The sequence below is a fragment of the Rattus rattus genome, chromosome 1 (genome assembly GCF_011064425.1).
Source record: "Rattus rattus isolate New Zealand chromosome 1, Rrattus_CSIRO_v1, whole genome shotgun sequence".
Taxonomy (NCBI): domain Eukaryota; kingdom Metazoa; phylum Chordata; class Mammalia; order Rodentia; family Muridae; genus Rattus; species Rattus rattus.
In genome coordinates this window covers 34,718,973-34,734,769 of record NC_046154.1, presented here as the reverse complement: position 1 = coordinate 34,734,769, position 15,797 = coordinate 34,718,973, and the positions used below count along the sequence as shown (strand labels likewise).

The 15,797-nt window shown below is 42.0% G+C and overlaps 1 protein-coding gene across 1 annotated transcript in view; it reads right to left on the bottom strand.

Annotated features, from left to right (window-relative positions):
- Macf1 (microtubule actin crosslinking factor 1) overlaps positions 1-15,797 on the bottom strand; it is a 323,248-nt gene that overhangs the window by 182,219 nt on the left and 125,232 nt on the right. Inside the window, 2 exon segments of the mRNA XM_032898600.1 lie at positions 2,015-2,104; positions 7,830-7,891. Of these exon segments, the coding sequence (XP_032754491.1) occupies positions 2,015-2,104; positions 7,830-7,891 (152 nt within the window).

Genomic DNA, 15,797 nt, shown 5'->3' with positions numbered 1-15,797 from the left:
GCTGTTTGTATGGCGCCAGGAGGGCATGCTCACGAGACGAAGGGTCTTCAGCCCTGCTGGCTCCTTTGGCCACCAACCAAAGAAAACACAATGGAGGAACAAAACACACACACACACACACACAAGCACACACAAGCACACACGCAAAAGAGAAATGAATAAATAGTTTTTAATCTAAAAGTGAAAAACCTTCCACCTCCAAAAGAAAGAAAAAAAATCAAGTCAACAGCAGGGCACAGGGCACTGAACACTTCTTATCTTGAGCGCATCTTCAATTCCTCATGTCCACCTAATCTACATTTGTGATTCTGCTATGACTGGACATGATGACAAGAACAACTCTAAAAGACATCAGATGCTTTCTGGTGAGAATATGATATGAGTAACCCCATAAACACCCACATGTCAAAGGTAAGGAGAGGAATTAAATGGGAATGCCTTTACCCTGTTTGGCAAGCAGTTGCATCAGAAAGAATGACTTTCCAATATGAAACCCACTGTTGACACATCTATCAACATCTGATACCGTATGAGGTACACTGAATGAATGCTCAAGAATAAAGTCCAGCAGAGAAGAATGGAATTCTGATATCTTACTAGATCAATGAATGAAGGCCAGTCCATGGTTCAGAGCACTGGCTGCTCTTCCAGAGGGCCTACGCTCAATTCCCAGCACCCACATGGTGGCTCACACCATCTGTAAGAATCTGATGCCCTCTTCTGACATGCAGGTACCCATGCACATAAAGCACATATATAATAAATCTTAAAAAAAATAATCTAAAAAATAATAAAATAATTGAAGGCCAGATGGGAAACAGGAATTATACATGCTAGCTATGCTAACAAAGGCTTTTCTGACCACTAAAAGTACATATGAATAATTGTACTACCAAGAGTTTTTTATTTTTAAAGTAAAGCCAAAACAAAGGGTTTTAGGAAGCCAAGCCCCACTCCTAGAAGGAGTTGAACATCACATAAACAATGAAATCTGGTGTGCCAAATACTATTCTTTTAACACAACAAACAGTGACTAAGAATCCACCAGAAGCATCGAGTGGGCTGAGATTTAAAGTGCTTGCACTGTGAGCCTCTGCAGATCTCTTTCCCCACAGATGCTTCCAATAGTCAGTGTGGACATTTCCAATGACAACTGCATTGCTTATAGCATCTGAGAGAAAGATGCTGAACCGCAAAGAACACTTGCTTCCATTGCTCTTCCATCTTTTAAACAATGACCAAAGGAATGTAATTTTAATCCCTTAAACAATGCAAGTGTGAGAGCTATTCTGACAGCTCAGGAGGCTCAGCGGCATTCCCTACATTAAAGTGTCCCCATCCTCCGCCTCCCCTTCAAGCACTGGGACAAGGCCAGCATACTTAATTATCTAAGAAGCCCATATGACCTTCTTTATGAGGACATGCTCAGGTCCAGCTTTAGCACTTTTCCCACATCTGTGAGACTCAACAAATCATGGAGGAAAGTAGGAGAAACTCCAAACACCTGGGTTCTTAAATTAAATTTCAAATTCTTAGTTAAACACAGAAAATTAGAAGAAAAAGACAAAAACATAATAGAGAAAAGGGGAGTCTGTACAAACTAAAAGAAAAAAACCTATAGGAAGAAAAATGCAATTTATTTAAAAAAAAAAAACAAAAACCTTTAAATAGGAATATAATGTTCCTGAAAGGTCAGTATCTAGAAAGAGATGAGAAATGACTAAGAAGGAGTCAATTTCCGATTTTATTAAGACATGATACCTAAAACTGGAGACATAATTATACAGTGCCTTCTAACAGGTGTGAAGTTTCAGGTTAAATCCTTAGGGCTTGGGGTACAGAGGCCTCATATGACAATACATAATGTATAAATTGAGATGATGTCACCTTAAGCTATATGCCTGAGTTAGGAATAAAGTGTATCAATAACTCTTCTACTTCTCCCTCCCACCCAATGGAGCAAGCACCAAGGGCTGCTGCTCCACACAGCCTTGCTTAGAAGGGAGAAGCTCACCAGTTTGATGCCCGAGAGGACCTCTAACAGAGAGATCAGGTTGTGTCCATCCCGAAGGTCTTCATAGAGATCATTGATGTGCTTGCGGACCTGTAAGGAGAGTATGACAAGCCAGTCATTACCTGGTCTAGAATCATTTGATCACCTCCAAAGAATGTCTGGTTCTAGAAAAACCTATAAATTAAAAAATGTGAATCAAGAAGCAATCATAAAACTCAGGAATTTTCATGTTTGAGTAAAATCCATATGGAATAATAGTGTTTTTATCCCACTATATGTGCTTCCTAAGCTAAAGCCAGATTGATCATATACTAAACACTGGGCAATATTCTAGAAAGTCTAGAAAAGGAGACGGAGACTCATCCATCCAGAAAACATTTCAAGAATGACTGTGGAGTAAAATGTGATTGGTGGAGGGCTAAGATGGATATTCTCATGTCTGTTTTTGAAAAGATAGGTAAAGGATGTTGTACCTGTTAGTACCTGTGTATCATGTGCACGCCATGGGGTTCAATCTCAGTGCAATAAAAGCACAGGGCCAAGGGAACCAAACTTACATACAAATACAGGAAAAGTGGGAGTGAGCCAGCCTGGTAACCTCAGATAGATTTCTGAATTAGTGGGTTTCTAAAGTGCAGGAGGGAAGTCCATATTGAGTAATTAGATACAATTGTCTCTAAGACAAAGTCTAACACACTAAAAAATAGATAACAGCTAACCTTTACTCAGAAAGACTTGTGCTCAACAGAAGGCACAGAAGTAGAGTCCAGGAAAGCCTACTGAAGCCAGAGAGTGAGGAGAGTGACCTCTCCATCTCTGGACTCAGAGGATGTGCTCAATCAGAGGAACGTATCTTGTAGTCTAAGCTACTGGACGGTGTTGGTGATGGTGGTGGCGGTGGTGGTAGAGGAAAATCCACAAAAGGTTGCTTTACCACTTTTAATAGACAAGTTTTAAGCATAGAAGTGGAGAATCTACAGTTAAGGCCAAGTCAGATGGGAAGAGGGGAAGAGTGTGAAAATCCCTACACCATTTGGAGAGTAGTGGGTCCTCTTCTCAAGTAGCCTGAGCAGGAGCCACATTTCAAGCAGTGCTGGCAATCCTTAGTTACCCTATATTCAAATGGCTCCTCAGTTAGGCAGGGAGGTCGGATGTGGCATTCCACACTGGGAATCTCAGTACTTGAAAGAATGAAATAGCAAGCAGGTACGTTTGAGGCCACCTGGGCTTGAGTGAGACTCTGCCTCAAAAACCATATAACACGAAGGAAAAGAGAGGGGAGAGGAAGGAGGGGGCAGGAAAGAGGAAAGAAAAGGGGAGAACTGGAAATGACAGTGGAAATATATACTGATATAACTGGAATTCTTACTAAAATTCCAAGGTCTGTGGCTTCTAGACTGTACACATGAATAAAAATGAAAAGAATCATTCTATCTGTTGGGTTTCAGACTTGGGCCAAGGGGCCAAGGTGCATATTTTACATATCCAAGCAGACCTGGTGCCCAGGTTCTCCCAGTACCCCTAGGTCCCTACCTGACATACCCCACCCTCAACCCTGAACTTTCCAGCCCAGGAGCTAGGCTGCCCTTCCCCCAGAGGCTCTTCCCCACCCTACATAATTCTGACATTCTGGTCCCCCTCTTTTCTTTGTCGGTGTTGTCAACATCATCTCCTCCTCTTCCCCTCCTTTTCCTTCTCCCTCTAGGCCTTTTCTCTATCTCTTCTCCCTCCCCTGGCAATTTCCCTTGCTTCCTTGGGGCCAGTGAGTTCACCCAACTGAGAACAACTTCCCAATTAACCAAGGGGGGAGGGGGGTTAGATTTGGCTTGAATTGGTTCGTTTTACTGGAAGATAAATAAAATAATTTATCCGAGGAAACATAATCACATCCTTTTTGTTTTAAGACAGAGACTTCTTTATAACCCAGGCTAGTCTTGAACTCACAGCAATCCTCCCAACCTGAGTGCTGGTTTTGTAGATATGGCATACCATGCCCAGCATCCCATCGTTTTCTTGGGAGTCTCTTTGGGAATATCTATCTTATAAGTTACAAGAATTTAGACACAATCTTCCTATTGTCAACATTGATAAAATTTAAACACAGCCAGATTTTCCTTTTTTGATGATTCTTGCACAAAGAACAGGGTTTAGGTTTGTGGGCTTGACCTTTAAGTTAGGCTGTTTATACATTTTAGATGCTTATATTCCTAATAAATGTCTTCTACCACTGGATCAGTCCTGCTTACGATTAATAAAGGAGTTCATTTTCTCACTCTAGAGCCCAAGAGATTCTAGATTAACTAAATCTAAAACGATAAGCTTATTTGGTGTTGTTCCTACACTGGCCTATTGGCCAGAGAATTGATCTGAGTGTACTTAGCCAAGTTGACAGAGTTTCACAAAATTTTACTCCCTAACTTTCAACCCACAAAGTTCAAAGAATACAATCTTAATACAATGATTCTAGTTACCAGTGGATCTCATATTCTCTCTCTCTCCCTCCCCTCTCCTCTCCTCCCTCCCTCCCTCCCTCCCTCCCTCCTCCCTCCCTCCCTCCCTCCCTTCCTGTCTCAATATTATGAGATGAAAAAGAGCTGTTAGAACTTTAAATCTGAGAGCCTGGAAAAGGATAAAAAATAGGAAAGGGTTTAAGCAAAGCTCTGGCTGGCCTCCAATGCCTGACGCTGCTGTGATGTGTTTCTGAGTCCCTTTCCCAGGTCTCCTGCCATCACACAGCAGTGAGGCAAAGGTCCAACAGGCACCATCAGCACAAAGGAGCATCGGGGCCCAAGCATTTGAATCCAAATACAAAGTTTGGTAGTCCAGTTTAGATCAGTGCTCTTGGCTCATCCAACTGTTAATAATGGCATGGAGGCCATGTTAAGTAGAAAGGCCTAGGAGTGTTGGTCATGTGATTTATGACTGTCCCTTACCTCATTCTCTCACCGCATGATCTTGGGGAGGTCATCTCCCTAATTTCACTCTCTTTTGTAGTGAAAACTGAGAAGATTATATTCTAAAATCCACAAAAGATAGCTCCACTATTTAGGTCGAGGTTTTGGGATGTTATTGTAAAAAGAAATCAGGTAAAATGTACTCCATAAGCTATAAAGCATTATGACTATTATTTACTCAAGGTAACACGTATTTATTGGATATCTCTCATGTCCCAGTGCTTACGGAAAAGTGATATTATACTGCCTTGATCTCTAAAGGGAGACGATATGCAAACATGTAGGCATCTGCTCCACGTGACACACAGTAGAGATGAAATTGTGAGTGATTTAGTCCAAGGAACGCAGATCAGAACGATTATATGGCTCAGCCAAAAATGGTTAGTAGGCAGTGGCTCGGGGGCAAAGGAGACTGAGGTGTGTGTGCTTTCTAGGGAGAGGAACAGAGAGCGCAGTAGAAAAGTACAAAGACTTTAGGGAACAGTAGTTCTTGGTGTGACTACAGTGCAAGTTCCATAAAGGAGACTGGAAATGAAGCTGGACAGGTTGAGAAGAACTCACAGAGAGGCAGACCATCTGTACCATCAAATCGAGATAACAGGTAGCCACTCATGGAATTTACAGCAGTAAATAATCTTTTGGTTGCTGTTTTTGCTCCACCCCATCTCTCACCTGACTTTTTTTGTCCTGACACTACAAAACACAAGACACAGTATAGTTAGATTTAATTCTCAGCTCCACACAACCTAGATTCACTTGAAAAGAGAGTCTCAACAAGGGCTGCCCAGAACAGGTCGACCTCCAGGCATGCCTATGGAGATTTTTCTTAATTGGGTTAATTGAGATGTGAAGACCCACATGGTCTCATGTGGCTAGACTCTGAGCTTGGCCCTGAACTGGTTAAGAGCAAGCATGTGTGTATTTATTTCTCTGCTTTTAACTATGGATGCAATGTGGCTAACTGCTTCAAGTCCCTGTGGTGGCCTCCCACAATGATGGGCTGTGACCTGGAATTGTACCCACATAAACCCTTTTCCCCTAAAGTTGTTTTATCAGAATACATTCTAACAGCAATGGAAATAAAGATACAATCTAAAAACAAAACCGAACATCACTTTAGCAGAAAGATTCAGAACAAGGCACCTGAACACTCTAACAGAAGTACCTAAGAAATACAAGGAAGTGCACAAAGGAAAGGAGAATTGATTCTACGTGAGAGACTCAGGGAAATATTTAAAGATAGTAAGTTGATAGGCAAAACAGCCAGAGGGAGAGCAGAGCAAAGATAAAAGAAATAAAATAGCAAACCTCACAGTTCAGCAAGAGCTTTAGATAGGAGAGGAATTTGGCACTAAGGGGCGGGGGTGGGGTAGGGGGTAGGAAAGTATGCAGTGGTCCCACCTCTCCTCAGGCTGACAGGCAGTTAATGGTTGTTGAGGAAAAGATACTTTCTTAGCAGCAGCCACTGATAAGTTGAGAAAACTCTAATTAAACTTACTGCTCCCCCACTCCACCCCCCACAACACGAACACACACAAAAGGCAGAAGCCAGAGCCAATTTTGCAGGTTAAGAATATGTGTTGCAAACTTTAATTAGCTGAGGTTTAAATTTTCAGTTTGCTTATTTTTAGTAGTGTGACTTTGAACAAGCTGCACACCTCCTAAACCTCATTTTCCTCACTGATAAAATAAGGTTATTAATAGAACATTCAGCAACACAGTCACTGAAGGACTGTGAACTAACCCAAGAGAAAGACTTACTATAAACCTTCTGGGTTATTGGAAGTCATCAATAAATGCGTACTAATAGCACAATCAGTACTATTAGAGAGCACTTTGTTAAGAAACTATTACAGAGCTCAAAGCAAGAAATGAAGAAGCCCTAGGCAGGGACAGAAGCGACAGGTGTAGATAACACAGGAGCAAGTCACCTTTCTGAGCTGAATTATTGGACTTGGTAGCAAGGGGCAGACAGATTACTATTGGCAGTCTTGAGTCAAATATTAATCTAGGTTTCTTAACTGGACAACAAGTAAGGTATTTAGCGATTTAAGATGTGTCAAATAAAAGAAATGGCTGGGCACCGTCCAGATGAGTCCATCAAGGACACCTGGGAAAGATACATCTGGGGCTTGAGGTAAAGTGTAGGAAAGGCTTTTTATCAGTTCTTGTGGTTTGAAAATCACCCTCACTGTAGTTGCCACTGAACTCCGTCGGTCCGAAGGAGCCATGTTTGAATATGTAACGACCTCTTTCTTGGTCAGGTTCCTGAACAACTAAACCAACTGAGAAAAAGAAAAACCAAACTTGTGTGTATGTCTTTAGAGCCATGTGGCTCTCAGATGTGCCATCCCATCTGAATATGGACCTTAGAACCAACTCTCCAACCCTATGGAATAACTTTTATTCTAAGTTAGAAGTGGTGTTCTTAGGATCTTAGGAACCACTGCCCCACCTCACTGCGCTGAGGTAGTACATGGAACACTGTTGATGAGCTGATGTGGAGACAGCTCAGCAGTCCAAGTGTTTGTCACGTAAGCACAAGGACTGGAGTGGGGTTGGGGGTAAGAAAAGCCTGGGATTTCAGACACCCACATAAATGCTGGGTAGGTACGGTGCCTGCCTGCAATTACAGCCTTGGAAGGCAGACATAGGAATCCTCAGAGCAAGCTGGCTAGCAAGACTAACTTTACCAATAAGTTCTGCCTCAATTAAAAAAATGGAAAACTCAATCGGACATCAAGCTCTGCTTTGGCTTCCACATACACAAGAACTCATACACACACAAGCAAACACACACACACACACACACACACACACACACAGAGTAAACGATAGGGAAACATATGAAAGCATCTTACCTTCATCAAGTGCTTGTTGACCCACTTGGTGAATGTTTTCTTTTGCACCCGGTCCCGCTCATCTGCAAAAGAGAAACAGAAGAGGTTCTCACTTAGCGCTATGCAGCGACAAGTTCCCACACCGTGCCCTGGCCACACCCCAGTTTCTCTAAAACCAACATAAAAGGTTGACTTTAGATACAGAGCCATAGACAACGACTTCTTGTTAGAAAGATCTAGCTCATTGAAACTCTTTTATTCTTTTTTAATTATGACCACTTTAGAGATTAGACAGAATCACACAAATCCAAAACTTTGCCATAGCAATGTCTCCTCAGAACAATAATTTGAGTAGTAGAGCAGAGAGCACAGTGACTGACCTCCTGCAACCCTTGCAACAGGCAAAAGTTACAAATAGTAGCAGGAGAGGAGTGGGAAGGCTCAGGGCATAGTACCCACACTGCAATCCTCTAGTCTCTCCTCCCCATCACTTGGCCCACCTAGCACTGCTTCTCCTCTCACGCCCAGCACTCCATTCCCATTTCCTCAGCAGCCAGCCAGCCCCAAAAGCCACCCAGGTTAGCTCACCTGAGCATCTCTCCCTTTTCCTAAATAGCAAACTCTTCCTCTTTCTCACAAACCACCCCTCACAAAACCTCCTAAAGAGAAACATCAGTTCTGTGAGTTCTTTACAATGGCTGCCCCACAGGCATGACCAGGCCCGATTCTTTCCTGTTTACCCTAAGCCTGCACCTTCCATACAGCACTCTATTTCAATTATCCTCACTGGGCAAAAATACACCATACACTTGGATAAAAACATAATGAAACCCATCTTTTGTACAATGAATATGCTAGTAATTAAAGCTTTATTACATTTTATTAGAAGACACACACACAGAGAGAGAGAGAGAGAGAGAGAGAGACAGAGACAGAGACAGAGACAGAGACAGAGACAGACACCTTTCCCATTGAACCATTTTGCCATCTCCTAATAATTTTTAAAAGGAAAACTAAAACAAAACCGTACATCACTCTCACTGTTACTGACCATTCCCTGCTGCCTCCAGTGACACATAGCAAACCTCACAAATCTCTCCTAGAGATGAGATTCACATCACATACAGACGATAAGATGGATGGATGGATGGATGGATGGATAGATAGATGGATGGATGGATGGATGGATAGATAGATAGAAGGATGGACAGATAGATATAGATCGATCGATCAATGGATAGATAGATAGATAGATAGATAGATAGATAGATAGATAGATAGATAGATGTCAGCTTGAATGTTGGCTCTGTATCTGAGCCTACTTGGCTCCACTGAACTTCATCAGCAACTCATCACCAGCCAGTGGCCCAGATGACTGAGATAATTCCAGTCCTATCCTCATCTACTATCTTAACATCTCTGCCCTATATCCAGAGTGAGGCCATACTCTGAGCCCCAGTCCTCCAAATATAAAAAGCAGTCATCTTTATCAAGCTATCGTACAGGGCTGGGCACGTAGCTCAGTGGACAGGATACTTGTAAAGCCCTGAGTTTGATCTCCAGCACAGCATGAGTGGGCATGGTGGTACATGCTGTAATTGTAGCCCTCGGGAGACAAGAAGACTGATCAGAAGTTCATGATCATTTTTGGCTACACAGTTAGAATACAGCCTAGGATACAGCAGACTTTTGCCTCAAACGGGAAAAAAGAAAGAAAGAAAGAAAGAAAGAAAGAAAGAAAGAAAGAAAGAAAGAAAGAAAGAAAGAAAGAAAAATATCTACTACTTCCTAGCTATTCTTTTCTGTGGGGAGGGGCACGCTAGGGACTAAACCCAGAGTCTCATTCATACAATACAAGCTGGGTACTCTACCACTGAATCATGCCCCATGACTTCTCCACTAACTATTCTTGATCTTCAACTACTCTCATTCTACCCTAGTCATTAAGAATTTCGAATGTTAGCCCTTCCCCTGCTAGACAACATGATGGAGCAATCACTGACTGTCCTTAGGGACTCTCATTTAAATAGCACTGCTTTGCTCTTCTCATTTCTTCCCCAGGTCTGAGAATTTCAGAAGAAAGGTGCAAGTTTTTAATGAGAATCACCAGTGTTCCAAACTAACTTCAGAAGCTTACATGAAACTCTCCACAAGAGCAGTTACTTTTTAACAGAACTCCCTAGAAAAAGTCACACTGGCCCACACACACTCTGAGCCCTCTACTTCTGGGTGAATGCATTGTCTTCCTATTTTTGGGGTTGTATTGCTTCTACTCAGGAAGCAGTCTCTCTTTCCCCAAGACATAGTCTTCACATCATTGTTAGATTGAATCTTTTCCTGCTTTGCACGGAATAAATCTCTCTGTATTATACATCTCAGAATTAACATAGAGACCTCCCAAGTTACTCATTCTAATTCCCTTGTAGCCTTACATTGGGGTTGAAAGGTCTGTCCGGATCACACATGGTGCTCTGGAGCTGATAAGGGCACCCATCGTCTCACGAAGCAACATAACAACTAACATTCTGTAAGTAAAACGCCAGGGTCTGCTTCTGCATAATTCTACCTATTGACTCTTAACTTAGGGCTATAGGAAATTCATCTATTTTAGGTCCAATCTGGTTTTAACTTACTAGAGTCATGTAGATATTTGAAGCCAGGATTCTTACCAGACTTGCTCATTGTATGCCACCATTTCTAGTTCCTTTTTTAGATGCTGCTTTGGTCCAACATCATCATCCTTTTCAGTCCTACCATCTGAAGACTGAATCAGAATCAGCTTCCAGCCAATCTCCTCTCATCAGGACACTCATGCTATTTATTCCCTTGGTAATATGCTATTTTCTCTTCCCACCACTCCAAGTAATGGATATTCCTTATACAACTTATTTGTTCATTCTCTTACTGTCCAAATAAAGCTTCATTAAAGGCCTAATTCCAAGGTCCTTCAGACTCTGGTAGTAAAAATGCCAAAAACCAGGGCTGGAGAGATGGCTCAGTGGTTAAGAGCACTTGTTGCTACGTGGTGACTTGTAAGTATCTTGTAAGTATCCTTACCTCCAGTTCCAAGGGATCTCATACCCTTTTTGACCTCTTAGGTACCAAGGATCTAAACTGTGCACAAAAATACACACAGGCAAACACTCATAACTTTGTGGCATAGTTTCATAAGCAGGTAAGTATAGAGTATTCAAAGCAAGTATTTTGTCCAGTTTCTTAAACTGTGTTTTTACTTGCTCAACTCTTTCTTCCAAGAAATTGTTACATGACCCCAGGAATATGTCAATGACATAAACTAGTTATAGCAATAATACACTTACTGATAACAAATATTAATAATATTTTAAATAGCTCTTTGGCACATACACTTTTCTTACTTATTAAAAATGAAAGCAGAACCACATATTAATAAGATGTACATAGGGGTTGGGGATTTAGCTCAGTGGTAGAGCGCTTGCCTAGCAAGCGCAAGGCCCTGGGTTCGGTCCCCAGCTCCGAAAAAAAAAGAAAAGAAAAAAAAGATGTACATGTTTATTTTCACAGATAGAAAGAATTAAATCTTGGCTAATATCTGATACCACAGAACATACGGCATCTTGACTACCTGTCAGAGTTGCATGTTAATTTTTTTAGTCGTCAATGCAAAGAGAACTGGCAAATATATAGTCCACAATAGCAGTGTATTTACAGTCATTTCAGAAATTATTGGAAAATCTGTTCTAATCCCAAGCAAACATTTATTAAATGATTTTTTAAAAGAAATTTAAGTCTAAGAAATTCAAATAGCAGTTGGGACTGGAGAGAACACCAACTGCTCTTCCAGAGGAAGAGGTTCAATTCTTAGCACCTACACAGTGGCTCACAACCATCTGTGACTCAAATGGTAAATATTCTAGGGCAGAAAGATGGCTCAGTGGGTTAAGGAGCTTGCTACCAAGCCTGATGACCACGTTTGCTCCCTGGGATCCATGGGTAAGAAAGAAAGAAAGAACCAACTCCTAAAAGTAGTCCTCTGATCTCCAAGTATGCTGTGGCATGTGCACGTACAAACACATACAAGTAAGTAAAATGTTTAACGACAACAAACACTGTGAAGTCATATTGTAGCTCAGAACACTGATGTATTCCTATAGTCCCAACACATGCGAGTTAGAGACTAGAAGATCAGGAGTTCAAACTCATTTTAGGCTATATAGTGGTTTTGAGGCCAGCTTGGGCTATAAGATTCTGTTTTAAAATTTCAAATAAATAAACAAATAAAGTCAAACATTCTAACACAATACAAAGATATACAAATTTGATACCTACTGAGGAATAGTGGTAGAAATAATCTTTAATTTCCATAAGCACTCCATTATGTTGGGATCGGAGCAGAAAGTTTGTATGTAAAGCAGTGTGACTGGCAGCACACACCAAGTCTAAATCTGAGGCGAGGTGTTCAGGCAACCCGTATTGGCTTGCACGGTGTGTGGTGCACACATCTGCTGCGGCTGCGCATACAGTAACTTCCTTTTTCACTTCTCTAGTCTACACTGAGCCAATCCCTAGGACAACTTCAATGGGCAGAAACAAGGAACAGAGATAGACAAGCTGCTACCTGAAGCCACCCAAGTGAAGTCACAGTGACAGTTGGTGATGGAGCTCATAGAGCTAAGATGGTTTTCCAGGCAGCAGTGAGACTTAAAACTGATGGGCTGGGCTGCAGAGACTGGGTTGGTTCAGAGCACTTGTTCTTGCCGAGGCCTGGACTTAGTTACTAGCATCTCCGTGATGGCTCAAAGCCACCCATAACTCCGATGTCATCAGGGGATCCAATGCCCTCTCTAACCAACTTGGGCAACAGGTGCACACATGGTGCACATACTTAGATACAGGCAAAATACTAACACACATAAAATAGATATTTCTTTTTAAGAAACCTGCTATTATGGCCTGGCCCAAATGGTGGCCTTACATGACAAGCTTGAGCCCAACCTATATTTTATAGGTAAAGGTGAGTGACTAGAGTTTTTAAATGCATAGGAAAACAGGCTGGTGGACTTTTATTTCTGTCAGTCCCTTCTAGCTTCCTAATATTTATGGTGCTTTCTGCGCTAATCGCTCCATCAACAGAGTTCTGAACTTTCACACGCTCTTCCTTATATCACCAGGTACATCCAGTCTTTGAAGATAGAGACCATGCTTTTCCCCTTAAAATGCCTAACATTAAAGCTTTAAGTAACAAATAATAAGACCTAAACCAACAAAAATAAAAACCTACAAGTTTGGCCCAAACACATGACTCTGACTAGTTAAAGCGACAAGAGCTAGGTGGAGTGGGCGCTCCACAGAAGATCAGAGCTGAACTGAGTTCTATGTAAGGACCTAACTTTATACACAAACCTCCTCAGACTTCAGTAAGTACGACCTGACATTGGAGTAGTGCGTGATGTCACATACCTGTAACCCTAGCATTAAGAAGGTGAAGCAGGACAATTTTGAGTTCAAGGCCTGCCTGGACTATACAGAAAGACTATCTGAAAACAGAGCATATACACATAAACATGAAAGTACTTACTGTGTTACTATCACAGGTCAGCCAATTCACAGATAGAAAAGAAAAAAGTAAGCAGAATTCCTTTTAACCTAATAAGCATTTTTAAGGAGTGAGTTTTTTTTTTAAGGTCTCATAGAGCCCTGGCTGCCTTAAACTCTTAATCCTCCTGCCCCATCTCCCAGGTGTGGGAATACAGGAATGCACCAACATATTCAGCTTGTCTCTTAAATTTCCTGTGATAAAGACATGGTCAAGCATCCCTTTACTTTCCTCCAATACCTATGTAGCTCAGGCTGGCCTTGAACCTGCGTCAGGCTGGTTGGTGTGCACATACAAACAAAGTTACAAATACCTATCATTTACAACTATCTCTACTGGTTTTATCTAACCCTACAGTGGTAATTCCCAAATCTATATCTTCACTTCAGGCCTTTAACCCAAACCTTACTCTCAACTCTCATGCATTTAAATCGCTTCTGAAACATGTCATTCATAGCATGCTCATCTGAAATTCTACACGTGTGAGGCTCCAAGTTCAACCCTCGGTATGGTGGTGGTGGGGGTGTACAAGCAAGCACACAGGGAAGGAAAGGAAGAAAGGGAGGGAGGAAAGGAGAGAAAGACGGAGGGGAGAAGGGAGACAGACAGACAGACAGGCAATCAGGCAAGACAAGAAAAAAGCAGTGAAAGACTGATTTTTTTAAAGATATATTTAATATTTTAATTATGTGGATATGTGCTTTTATAAGTGCAAATGCCCACAGAGGCCAAAAGAAAAGAGGTGTAACTCCTGAGCCACTTAACACACGTGCTGGAAACAAAAATTAGGTCCTTAATCTCTGAGCCACCTCTCCAGGCCCCTAAATGCTTTCCTTCTCCTTGTTCTTAACAGGTTTCCCTGCTCTAAGCCATCCTTGTCAAGCTGCCTGCAGTATTCCTACCAAAACTGATCTCGTTACGGTCTGTCTGCCTTAAGATCTCCCAGTGGGTTTTGACGAGTGTGTCAGTTTTGATTAGTAAATTCAGAAGTTGAGTGTGATGGTTCATACATATACTTCTAGCATTCAAGAGTGGGCAGTGGGACTTCAGCATGTTCAAGGCTATTTGGGGTGACAAAGTAAGACTCAAAGACAAAACAAAGATTAGTAGTTAGCACCTACTAAGTGTCTACTTGTATATGCTTAGCACCTCAGATGCTCTTCTGATGTTCAGCAGCTCCATAAAATAGCTGCTATGCGGATTTATAGAACAATAAAGCCCAACAAAGACAAGCAACATGCCCAGCATTGCAGGAGTCGTATTTGCACTCAACTCTACATTAACGCCATAGCCTGATACCGCCATTCAGGATAACATTCAAACTTCAGCTTAGCATCCTCAGATCCACTAGCGCATGATCCCTGCCTGCTATCCCGTCCTTCTCACTCGTCATAGTTTCCAGCCTCTATTTGTCCTCACATCCCGGTAATGCTCAGCAGGCTCATTCCTTTTTCCAAAGTCACACAGTAAGTAGTAGAATACAAACTCATGTTTGCTATATTCTAAATAGAGGTTTGTAGCCACTACACATATTGCCTCCATGGAACTAGGACCAGCCAGCACAATAACGCCCCATGTAATCAAGGGGAAAGAAGTAATCTGAGCTGTCATGACGAGGATTCACAATGAACATCTGCTATCAAGGATTAGTGATGCCGAGAAGGTTTCAATGAGGGTTACTTAGGATTGTAGGGAAATGATAACTCTAAAATCTTCAATGAAAAATTAAAATTTCCTTATTTCTTAAGAAAGTTTTACCTGTATTATTAAGAATTGTCTGAACTACTGAAAATCAGAAAGTACAGAGCCAAAGTTAATTAAAGAAAACCATCAGATGACTGCAGAAATGGCTCTGTGGGTAAAAACACTATCTATGCAAGCATGAAGACTTGCGTTTCAATCCTCGTCACCCATGTAAAAGCTGGGCAAGGATGCACACCTATAATCCCAGCACTGGGATGTAGAGACAAGTGGATCCCAGAGCTACATCCTCCTTTAGCCTATAGATGCCTGTGTGTGAGGGTGAGCACACCCGCACACCCACACACCCACACACACCAACAGCAAGCACACCCACACACATACACACATGCACCAACAGCAAGCACACACACACACGCACACGCGCACGCACGCGCACACACACACACACGCACGCGCGCACACACACACACACACACGCACACGCACACACACGCACACACACACACGCACACACGCACACACACACCCCAGGATAAGCGTATATAGCTCAGAGGTAGAATTTGTGATTAGCAAGCCTGAGACCCAGGCTTTAATCCCTATCACCCAAAAAATAGGAGATGGTAGAAGGAAAAAAAGGATCGAGAAAGGCCAAGAAGCCGAGGCAGGTGCGACAAAGAAAGGCAAAAAGAAAAGAAAAATCAAAGTTGGAG